At 40.3% G+C, this 12,880-nt stretch overlaps 1 protein-coding gene across 1 annotated transcript in view; it reads left to right on the forward strand.

The window, feature by feature from the left end:
- Window positions 1-12,880, forward strand: part of schip1 (schwannomin interacting protein 1) — a 190,599-nt gene that overhangs the window by 56,244 nt on the left and 121,475 nt on the right. Inside the window, exons 6-8 of the mRNA XM_041046585.1 lie at window positions 2,753-2,817; window positions 3,141-3,212; window positions 3,735-3,870. Coding sequence (XP_040902519.1) covers window positions 2,753-2,817; window positions 3,141-3,212; window positions 3,735-3,870 — 273 coding nt within the window. The remainder of the gene's footprint in view (window positions 1-2,752; window positions 2,818-3,140; window positions 3,213-3,734; window positions 3,871-12,880) is intronic.

Genomic DNA, 12,880 nt, shown 5'->3' on the forward strand with positions numbered 1-12,880 from the left:
ATTTTGGAAAGTGGAGTGATGAGAAAAGGTTGGTGAGGGATGAAAGAGGTAGAGAAAGAGAAGGGGTGAAGGAGGGGTGGATAATACAAGAAGACTCATCTGGTCTGTATTTGGCTGTCAGTAGCTCTATTTCCTCTGTTGTTGTATGGTGTCCTGTGGGTTCAAGGTCCCTTCTCCATCTGAATCTCTCTCTCTCTTCCTCTCTCTCTGTTCTAACTCTACCATAAATCCACCAACACACATATTTGCACCACATACACAATTACACACACATATACACACACACCAATCAATACAAGCCTGCTTGGCACTGCCAAAGCCCAAAATGACTATAGATTTTCTGTCGACTCTGCCACTAAATTATGCAAACCTTTGGTTTATGTTCCGGTACTTTTTTTGGTATTCCTACTCCAGACACAGGATGGGGTTTTCCTCTGAGTCAGGGATGGAAGTATACAGGTGTGGATAGTTGAAGAAAGGAGCTTTTCAACAAGACCAAATAAATTGTATTTGACAAAAAAAAAAAAAAAAAACGTACATCTCTTGGTTTCGTAATTAATGATTACAAAATGCATGCTGCTGTAGGTTTTGAAATAATACCATGTATTAAGACCTTTCCTGCTGAAGTTAAAGTTTTGTTTAAGTGATGAATAATGGACATCAGTGTTGGACCTTGTGCTTTGCAAACACATATATTGCATAGGGTTGGATAAATTCTTATATCAACTATTTGTGATTTGTAAGGTGAAATATTATCTAACACAGGCATAGTGATGTACAGTAAGTGGTAGTGCTTTTGTGTGTGAGGTCGTGTTCAAGCATTCATGAATGTGTGAAGCTGCTGCGCATTTATATATGGACATGTTTGTCAAATTTGCATACTCATTGTGTGTGTTTGTGCTTGTGCCCACTTGAAAGTGTGTTTGTGTTTCTGAGGTGGGCTAATAGTTTGTCTAGCCAGACCTGTGACAGAGGCATCAGTAACTCTGCGGGGACATTGAAATGATCGGCTCATTCAGTCTCCCAGCAACTCCATTACCCAGAACCTCACAATCAAACACACACACACACATATACACATCTCCTCTTCTTGTTTATACTTGGCTTTTCTGTCCATCAGTGTTAGTTGTGCCTTTCTCTATCCGTTGCCTCTTTCACTAACCAAGTCTTTCTTCTGCATCTCTATGGCTTTAAGTTATTTCAGTGTCTTTTAAATTCATTCTTCTTTCTCTCTTTCTTTTACTTTAGCTCTTTCTTTTCATGGTCTGTGCCTTGTTCCTGCCTGTTTCAAAATTCCCAAATGGCGCTTTTTAAAGTTAAAAGTGTCTGGATGGTGACTGGATGTGTATGAGTGAGAGAGAGGACTGTATAAAAGAGAGACAGCTGTCTATCCAGGATAGCATTAGGGCGGATTTGGAAAAGCTGAGGTGACATTGACTCTCAAAGCAGATGTTTGGGCCGTACAGTATTCACAGCCACAGTTATGCTTTCACAGATCCTCTTTTCATCAGAGAGGAATTGAGAGAGAAAGACAGACAGAAAGAGATGAAAAACGGCTCCTTGAAGCAATCATTGATCAGTAGTCAGAGTCCTTGATTCTGTCTAATGAGCTGCTTGTTCCTTCTGGGAGGCAGAGTAATAAGAAAAACAACACTGCCTGCCACAGTGAAAATGGGCAAACAGCCAAACAAGATAGACCTTTTTTATCACGCAAAAGATATGTTGGTGTGACTTTGTGTTTAGCTGAAAATTCAGTGAGACACTGTTTCAGTTAGATACGTGTACGCCATATTCGCTCAGTTACACTTCAAAAGACATTTTTTTCTGAGACCCTTTCACAGTTATTAAGGGCAAAGCATATATATCGTTATATAATGAATATTAACCAAGTAATATATTTCTGAGAGTGAATTTCATTTTGCCAATAAACAGTGCAATATATTTCTTCATGCATACTTCATTGTGCAGTAATGGGACAATCAAAGCAAAGAGTCAAATAAATACACATTCACACATATAGGCGAATGCACCGTGTGTAGCTGGTAGCTGCTCAGTGCCCTGATGTGACCCTCTTGGCTCATCAGGAAGAACTGCTCCACTTAAACTTTGTTGCTCCCTTGTAATTGAATTAGTCTGCTCAATTATGTAGAGGCAGACCTGTCCTCATTACACAGCACTATTAAAGCACAAGGATGGAGCCAAGGGGAGGAGAGCAGCAGGCGAGGAGCGGAGAACGGAGCTAAAAGTCATTTCACTGAAAGTGTAAAGTTTCGCTGCTCTGATCTTTAGTGTGTCTGTCAACATCTGTACATCTGTGCAACACCTATGCCATAGCTCATGAATTATGTCCTGCTGTATCTTCTCTGCCTTCCCTGTCTCTCTCTGTTTGACTTTTCTATTTGACTTTCTCTGTGCTTCTGGGCCAAATGCCTGGAAAATGCTGAGATAGCAATTTGGAGTGAGTTTTTTCAAAGCTTACTTCACTAACTTCACAAGAAAACATCTAACTGAGCCAAAATGTTGCCCAACCACTTGCTGCAGGGGTCCCTTAGCTCAGCACAATGATCACACATCTGCCAAACATTCACTCATATTTGCACACACACACATACACTGTAGGGATTTCATTTTTGTGCAAAAGCTTCTCCCTTGTGTCTGCACCAAAGCCACGAATCTGACAAGATGTCAGCTGCTTTCTCATTTCTGTCACTTTGTCTCTCTATTTGTCCCTCCTTCTGTCTCTGTCACACAGGAGCAGCTGAAGAGCCTCCAGAGTGGCTTCAAGCATGTTAATGATGGAGGTTTCCAGCTGCAGAGGTGGGTTTACACACACACACACACACACACACACACACACACACACACAGAGACACACACACCATAAACACAGAAACAAGAATGAGCAGCCAGCCCTTGTGCTGCTGTAAAGGCCCATTTCCCTGCAGATGTGGCCAAGCCATCGCTGTTTAATTACTGATAACCCTGACTGAGATTGGACCTTTATGTGTGTGTGTGTGTGTGTGTGTGTGTGTGTGTGTGTGTGTGTGTGTGTGTGTGTGTGTGTGTGTGTGTGTGTGTGTGTGTTCTCTAAATGTCCCCTGAATGGCCCCTATATCCCTTCTTTTTTTCTCCTGGCTCAGTAATCATCTGACCATGGACCTAGATAACAACATCAATATCAACATGCCGCCCATTGAGAACAAGGTGTTGATGTGAGTATATCTTTTATCTCGGGTTAAAAAGGAGCAATTATAGACTTTAATTTTGATTACAAACTGTATGTCTAATGAAATAGCATACCTGTCTGGATACTATTTGTGTATTTCTCAGCCTTCCTCCCAGTTTTGTAGTTCCCAACTTTAAACGTATACTGTTGCAAGATAAACCTGGCAGGTCACAAGATAATTAACAAAACATCTTAAACAAAATTTCCTTCTCTTAAATGATTGATATGAAATGGTCATGGGATTATAATGGAAAATCACCTTTGCTGGAGATGTTTGCAACTTATGGACATACATCAAAAATGCACTGTAACTTTCTCACAAGGGGTCACGAGCAAGCATTGCTTCGTTTCAAGGGGTCACAAACTGATTGTAAAAACGTTTCCCACCTGACTGATCCTCAAGGAAAGTGACCTACCTTGATGTTAACACAATAGCAATTCATCCATGCATCATACAGACAAAAACTACTCCTGTGTTTCAATGTTGTCTCTTCTTCAATACATGTAGTATTCAGCGGGCCTGGCGTGACTGTCTCCAGAGACAGGAAGTGGAGAAGAGGAGCCCCTCCCCACCCTCCCTCTCGTCCTCTGACAAGATGAGCATGTCAATCAGCATGACAACCCTGTCAGATGGCAGCACCCCAGTAAGTTCTGCCTATGTCCAACATATTCATCATTACAAAGTCAAAGCATTCGGATAATGCTCGCACTGACAGTGTTGTGGAGGGCTGTGTGTGTGAAGATGTGCATCTTTTGCTCAGCCAGCTGAATAGAGAGGACCCCTAATGGAGACATGTTGACCGTTGCAGTGATATTTAAATTTGTGCTTAAGCTGTTTCAGTAAAGCTTTGTATGCACAGACTTGTACTATAAGTCCATGTTATACATTAAGATTTTGTGCTGCCCTGTGTGGCGAATATGGGACAGTGCATGTGGTTTCATTCTTGACCAGATGAGGGCAGTATATCTCAGCCAATTTTCTTCAGTATGCAGACTCACAAACAGCCTCTTCTTTGGGAGCAGAGAGTAAATATACAAGGATTTGGTGTGACATACACACAATTGCTCTCACAGCAGCAGCACACTAAGAATTGAAATCAGTGGAAAAGCCATTCTCATTTAGCACATCTTCCCTTCATTTAACCAGACCACAGTAAATCCTCAGGATTTTCTGTGCTGCGTCTGTTCTGGTCATTATAATTCTATACTGACATCGACTGCAGCCTTCTAGCTGAATAGCAAGTGTGTGTACACTTCTCTACTAATCTCTGAGCCTGAAGTCAACAGGCAGGTTAAATCTCAGAGACAGCTGGGAGAGTTCTGTGTTTGAGCACACTTAGGTGGTACTTGTCCACTCAATCCCTTCAGAGAAAAGCTTTTACACTGAAGAAGACAGCTTGATTTAGATTCCTGTGGACAAAAGGGGGTCAGATGTGTTATTAGTGAGGAGAATTCAGAGTGGTGAGAAACTGGAATAAGTGAATGCTCTGTTAGGCTTACAGCAGCACATGATATGAGCAGCTGACTGTCAGTATTCAGGCCAAGGTGGTTGTGGATAAAGTCATCTAGTGTTCTATAAGTTTATACACACACGTATAGGCACACACACAGTAAACACTGCTTGTGTTTGAAATCCTATGGGGTGGCCAGGAAATGCTTAGCTCAGTGACTCAGACCTGCTGACAAGGGCAGATGATCATCACTGAGAGTATGTGTGTGTGTGTGTGTGTGTGTGTGTGTGTGTGTGTGTGTGTGTGTGTGTGAGTGTGAGTGTGTGAGTGTGTGCATGTGCAGGCGCATTGAGATCCTAAGGTCAAGGGAGATAGAGGAGAGTGGTAGAGAGGAAAGGAAGATGAAAAACATGTTGGTTCACTGGTTGAATGTGCTGATACTGTAGATCTTCTCTCCTCTGTGGGAAACAGGCTCAGCTTCTCCTCTCATATGATTTCATGTTTTTTTTTTCAACCTGATTGATGGCAACAGTCCACATAAAATCTGTTTTTCTATCTTAACTCTGTCTCGCTTCACACACTTACTCTTTCTGCCCCTTTTTCTCACTTTATTTGATTGTCTTTTCTTTACAATAAGGCTTTTTTGCTGGATGTGACAGCTTCACCCTGTTTGAATTTCTAACAGTTTCATTTCTGTCGACCCAGCGATACGTTCTCAATCTGCACCAGGGTCTATACATTCATGGATGCACACACACCCACTCACACACAAGGATGGAGTCATATTTTCCTGAGACACAGTGATGTGGCAGTCATCTCTAAAGTGATTGAATTTGTAACCTTTGTGCCTATAACATCAGTCTTTGACAAAACCTTGCTGCATGACACTGCAGTACGTGTGTGTGTGTGTGCTTGTGTGTGTATGGTGTGTGTCAGACCAGGTCTTTGTGTCTTTCTATTGCAAAACAAGCTTTTTTTTTTCTTTGTTGTGCATTTTCAAATGGGATGAGTGCAATGTTTTCAGCAGTGTATGACTGAGATATAGTTGACATGCAACTCTTTACTGTGTAAACGATCTTTCACATTGTAATTTAGCTCACTCATTGCCATGGCAATCCTGCAAAATAGAGCAGCTCTGGATATCTCTCTTTATGATCGATCCCTCTGCTCCATAGCAACACCATAGAGGGAGGCAGAAATTATAGGTTTCATTAAAGAGGAACCTAACAAAACTCTGGCTTTTATGCCCAGATATGAATCAGCTGTCTAAATTTTATTGTTTCATAATACTATACGGAGAGTGAGCACACACACAGGCATGGGCGCATGGACACACAGACCAATACAGCTTCAATTTCAGACTGTCTGGATGATAGATGTCTTTTTATAACCAGACATCAATCAATACTGTTTGGGGACTGGCCGAATGTTTTTCTTTCTAAATTATTTGAGGAATGAGGACAAAAACAAACATCCAGAGAAGATCTAAACATGCACAAGATGCTTGTTTCTTAGTTGCTGAAACTTTGAGGTGTTTTGATTCTGAATTTCGGGATAAAAGCCAGTTTCCTGTCTGGCATCATAGGTATGGGAGCTGTCCACTGCCTTGGTGCTGATTTATGATCGTTGATGTAGTTGCTGAGTTTTGACACTAGAGGGAGATCCTGTATCACAGAGGGCTTTTTTTTTTTGGCTCTTCCTGGGGATTGATTGGACCTGTTGTGGCAAACTCACATGTTGACATTTTTGGGAAAGCAAGAACCTCAAGATCTCAAAAGTAATAAGACTCTAGTCATGTGTTGCCTACAGTGTGTATTTGAAAATGTGAAAAGGCCACACAAAATGATTGTTTTTGCTTGTTTTTCCATTTTGTTTGGGTATTTATTTCACTTAAAGCGTGTCTGAACCTCGTACTTCTACAAATATTCAACCTTAGCACATGAAATTGGGTCAGAACATATTGATAATTCCACATGATCTAAGTAGAGATTATGGACTTGCTTTGTAGACTTGCATAAAACATGCATATGTGTGTCTGTGTGTGTGTGTGTGTGTGTGTGTGTGTGTGTGTGTGTGTGTGTGTGTGTGTGTGTGTGTGTGTGTGTGTGTTGGCTGGTGAAGGGCACACAGGGACAGGGTAGTCCATCTGCCCTGCTAAGGTGCAGTGAGAATGGGCCAAGTAGAGCAGCACTGGCTTCCCCATCTGCCAGCTGTCATTCCTCTCCGTCTCTGCCCTCTCTGTCGATGCTGTCTTAACATTCCCCTCCTCCTCTTTCCTGTCATAGTTTATTTTTGCCTTTCCCTTTCATATTTAATGTCTTTCTCTTTTTCTCATCTCCTTCTTTATGCTTCTCCCAGAGCCTCTCTGCATCTTTCTCTCTCTGGCTCTCTGTCTCTGTCTCTTTATCATTTGCTCTCCCACCTTCTGTTCTCTTGGCTTTATCAGGTCATGCAGCTGCAGCAAAAGCTATGGAAGCCTGGCAGGAGAGACAGAAAGAGGTTCGGCAAAGTTTGGGGAATTTTCGTGCAATGACTGAATGTTTTCTCTTTATGTACATCACAAGTACATAAGGCATTAGTTGACTCCACAGAGATAAAAGACATTCAGCTTTGTTGCACTACCTATCTAGGTCTCCAGGTTAACCCCTGGGTCTGCTCAGAGTTGTCCTGAAATAACCCTCTGACTTTTCTGTAGCTGACTCAAATTTGTCATCACACGCAGCATTAGAACGTCAACAGATTACTGAGCCAACAGGCTGAACAGACCAGACTGTACCCTGTAAATTTAACCCCTCACATTCTTTTTCACCCATTGAATCCAAAGTAGACTAAAGATTGTTGCCCTGCCACTGAACTCACATAATTTTAATCATCACAGTCTTTTCTATTCTAAGCCAGCCTTTCATTACTATAGATGGAGGAGAGCAGGAAAGGTCACATATTGTATCATGCCAGTAGAATGGTTCTTACACCAATCTTCAATCAGTTCACCACTGGAAAGGAAAGGGCTTTAACCCTGTGAGCCCGTACGTATCATATATGATACCCACATTTCTGGGACTCATTGCATCACCATCAAGCATAAACTTTGCATTTAACCCTTTTAGATGAACTCTTATGCTCGTATACTGACTCCTGGTAGACACTCCTCACTTTTCTAAATGTTTTGACATGTGTGATACAAACAAAAAATATACTTAGAATTTTTTTTTTTTTATTTTTTTTTTTTACATTTTGTCAAAGGGACAAATAAAGAGTTCATATTTGAAAAATTAGAATTTTCTGACCATTCTTTCATAGTTCAGGTCTCACAGGGTTAATGCCATTTTCTGTTTGTTTATTCTCTTAGTTTAATCTCATTGAACTCATTTTAAGGTAAAATCACATTGTATATTGAATGTATCTAAAGCTTTGTCACAAGTGTTGACACAGAAACACTCCCCTTATAAATGGGGCAAAAAAACAAAACCACAGAGCAAATCTAATATTTTTAAGTATACTAAACATCCTAGTAGACCAGTAACAGTGCACAGATCACAATTATTAAAGCAGCATTACAAACGTATGAGAAGTCAAAATATCACTTTCATGATGTGACATCTTGTATTGAAACAAATGTACCATGCAGCAAACTCTTAGCAAGCAAGCGAGCAAGCAACCGGTCCTTTGATGCTGCATAGGGTGTAGAGCATAGATTTTGTATAACCCTTCAGTTTCCTAGATACAAGGACATGCCTTTGCTGCGTACTTAATATTGCATCAAGGACCACAAGATTATTATTAATTATTACAACGGCAGCTATCAAGTCATTTATTGCAGGCTCTCACCCTTCTAGGCAATGGCATTTCCCAATAGCCTTCCCCACTTCTCCTCTACTGTGGACCAGAACATCCCTGTGATGATTTATGGTAATTATGCAAATGCAACATAAGGCTTTGGAAATTAATGCTATCCCCCACCAGTCCCTTCATCACTGGAGGATGGGTGTAACTGGAGCCAATGCTTTTACAATCCTGTTACCGTAATACCACGGACGATACAAAAAGCCTAGGTCAGGCGATTAAGGATTCCCTTGAATTAGTTTAGGTTTATTGAAGCTTCGTGGATGCAGTTCATGTGTTTAATCATTTTTCTTCATTCATTAGGTGCAAATTGATTGAAAAGGCAGCCTACACATGGGTTTATTCTCTTTCTTGTTCCTCAGGAGTGATGCTGGGTCTGCTTTTGTAGGCTGCAGATTTAATTTACATAATCCTTCTTGTCACAATGTCTCATGTAGATAAGATGTGCTGTATGGTATCATAGCAGGTGTGGGTGTGCTGGGCCTCCACTGTGTCTGAGGTGGGCCAGGCAGAGTGACAGCCCTGGCAGGATGTAAGAGGACTGCTGTGACACACCAGCCAAGATATTGATTGACAGAATCATTAGTGACCCCTCACTCCATCACCACCTTATGTGGAGAGAGCCCTGCCCTAGATCTGGAAGTTACAGAATTTACATCCTGTTGTGTCTGCAACCAACCAAACTGATTTAAAATAATAATAGCTTTTTCTCTCTGTGCACTTCTTCTCTGGGTTTCTTTGTAAATGTTTCAACCACCCTGCAGACATGTGAAGGGCATTCATATGACTCTTATAATTATGTATTAGGGAGATGGAGCCTTCTGTGTAATAATGTCTGATTGAGGGCAGCGAAGTCTGACTCTCTGCTAATCACCTGCCAGCGGCATGTCAAGTTGAACATGGGCCCTTTCACACCTGGGACATGTCATACACTCTCTGAGATGTGTAATACACATTACAGCCATGTGACATGCTGGACGTGATGTGTGTGTGTGTGTGTGTGTGAATGAATGTAATGACGGGGATGGGGGAGGAACTAAACGCACACTGAGTCTTAATTAGCCAGACTTCGGAGCATTTGCTGTTTCATACACAAAGTTCCTAGAAAAGCCAGTTGAAACATGTTCTGTGTCATTTCAAAAAAAAAACTGTATGATTTTTGCTTTGGAATCTGCCTAGATGTTTATTGGACAGTTGTTTACAAATCATAGCAGCTCTTGCTTCAGAGTGACGTCATGTTGGATTTGTATCACCAAGTAAAATCCACAGGGGGTCACTGTTCTGCTTTGTTGGGACAGAGCAGCCGAATAGAAGGGAGTAGTCCAGGTCTAGTAATACCCTGGGTTTAAAATCAAACTCCTACTGTGGAGGGTATTCTTCTACTTCTTTACTGGACATAATTTACACTATTGTTCTGGATATGAGAGCGTGGTGTGTGCAGGTTCAAAAATCTGGTCCAAAGTGTTGGAACTACAGGGACTCTTGATGTTGTTATGTAGAAGACTCTCAGTCAGCAAACACCCCCCTCTCTTCCTCTCCATTCAAGGGCCTCTTCTTTCAAAGATAATAACCCATTATCAGCATATTTGTAATTAAAAAGAGAGGTGAGCAGCTGTTTTGTATTTCAGTGGCTTATCTACCTTTCTCTCTCTCACTGTGTCTCTCTTCTATCTTTGGTCCTTTGCCTCTTCTCCTTGAGCCTTTTAATTTCATGACACTTCAATTAAATATTAAAGTCTTTCAGGATTACATCAGACTTGTGAACAAGCTGCTGGCTTTTTCAAGCCTGCTTTCTATATATAAATTTCCTCCTTCCCTTGTTTTTCCTGTTTTCAGTTTCAGTTTCAACTTGCTTTGCTGGCATGACATGTAAATATGTTTGTGCTGCCAAAATGTGCAAGAATGAAGACAGTAGTTAGAGACAGTGATGATAACAATGAAATCTGCTAACTGTAAACAATGCTGCCTCGAACCCTTTTGGGACTATAAGTAGGATTTTACTCCAAGCATTGCACTCCACTAACAGCACTGATGCTACAACATGTAATATGCCTCATAAATTTGACATTATATGGTCTTACAGCAAGTCACCTAGATAAAAACTTATTGTTATTATTAGGTTATTGTTTGGCACTGTTGGTTGAAATATATATTTCTTGGTAAAAGTCTTCAGTTTATGTTTTACAAACATCCACACTGACAGTTTATGTATAGAAAATTAAAAAAACAACAAGACATTGTCATTTTATTTTACATTATGCCCGTTCACTTTGGTCAGGTTAATGATGTTAAGGAAACTGCAGCATGAACCCTTAATATATAATCAAAGTGATTATATTTCTGCAAAGATACACATTTACTTAGAGAAGGGTGTTGCTGATAATTGTATGATGAACAGGCGACCCTTAAAGTCCTAAGTCCTGCTCACCCTATGATTTAAAAATACTGTTAACCAAAGCATAATATCTTGTATTGTGCCTTATATAGCATTAAAACAGCAAAATGCAGGTTGCTTAAATGCTTCCTCTTTCTAACTTTTGTTTTTTGTTTTCTGTCCTTATTCTCTCTCTCTCTCTCGCGCTCGCTCTGTCTCCCCTTTTCTCATACCAAGAAAGCCTTTCTTTCTTCTTCGATCCCACACCAACCACCACATTATCTCATTGATCTATACTTGCCCAGAAACATGGCCATAATTGATCATTAATGTCTGATAGGGGACTGAATACAATTAAGAATCTTCTCTGCTGTGGAATCTATTGGATGTGGCTTTGCAGGGGTAATCAAGGCCAAATAAGCCACATGCTGCAAAGTGTCATACTTTATTCTGAAGACAGTATCTACGTAGTAGTACCCTGAACACATAGTGGATAAGAGGATGAAGAGAAGGGGCACTGGCGAAGAAACCAAAAGTAATAAAAAAATGCATATATAGATATAGATATATTTACCTTCCTTTAGCTTTTCACAAGTTAGTATGTGAAATTATATATAACTTGTGGTGGACATTGCATTTGGCAACATGTGGAGACCCATTTAGTTACATTTTTCTTGCTTCTTTCTTTATATGTTAAACAATAAAGTTGCTAAAATTTTACAAATGGAATTGAATGAAAATTTGTTGAAAGGATGGCTCTTGGTTATGACGATTGAAATATTGATTTAAGGTAAAAACACCATTTGAAACTAACCACACAGCAGCTGACCAAAACATGAATGAGCTACTAACTTTCTCTCTGAAGGATCGTTCTACATATAATATATACATATATGTAAATATAGCTAAAATCCCAGCACAGCTGTAATCTTTACCTTCTGTGTATGATAATTTTGTCAGCAGACATCGTGGTTATAAAATAAGGATTTTAGCAGTGCAGACCAGCAGCTTGGAAATGACTTGAAAGTGACTGCTGGTTAACACATAGTCGTAATGGACCAATTTTCAGTCACTATTTCTGTTGTCTGACAACAGAAACAGGAAAATAAATGAGAGCAGCTTTATTGGGGATTCATCTGTATTAAATTACTGTGTATGTGAGCACAGAGAGCAGGAGAGAAGCAAACAGATAAAGGCTGAAACCAGCTGACACTGGGCAGAATGCAAATGCACCATGATGAATGAATATGCAAATTACCATATTATGTCATCCAGGGACATATAGCGACCTTTCAAGCCGGCTTTAGCTACTTTCCACTGTTTGTTGTTTACAGCAGTTCCACAAGAGTTTTCAACAACATTCTCAAGTTCACACATTAATCATACATTGTTCAGCCATTTATTAGGTTTTGACCTAATCTTGTTTATATTGTGTATGTAAACTGTGAACAGTGGATATCTTATTTAGGAATCTTTGTTTTTTGTATTACTAAAACTGTACCGGTGCACCTGTGAAACAAACACTGCCTTCCTATACTTGGTGTTAGTGGTGGCAATGTTTTATTAACACATGGATGCTCATGCTCTCAGCCTCATACATAAACTATAAAGTATTCACACACACATTCTTGTCTTACTGTTGTTGTGAGGACACTCATTGACATAATGCATTCTCTAGCTCCTTACTCAAACCTTAACCATCACAACTAAATGCCTAACCAAGTCTTAACCCTCAAATAGCCCCATAAAGTTGTGTGGACCGGCCAGAATGTCTCACAGTGATGGTTTTGAACCAAAATTTGTTCATACAACCATAAAAAGACATGTACAAACTCATATATGCATGTATGTGAGTGTGTACATGCGTACATGCGTACATGCATACATGCAATCATACACAGGCACATAGGTAAGGTAAAGTGTATTGCCATTAATTTTTATGTGGCGAGATTTTGCACAAACTGCATCCCTCAAGAGCTGTGAAGT

Source organism: Toxotes jaculatrix, chromosome 9 (assembly GCF_017976425.1).
Source record: "Toxotes jaculatrix isolate fToxJac2 chromosome 9, fToxJac2.pri, whole genome shotgun sequence".
NCBI lineage: Eukaryota > Metazoa > Chordata > Actinopteri > Toxotidae > Toxotes > Toxotes jaculatrix.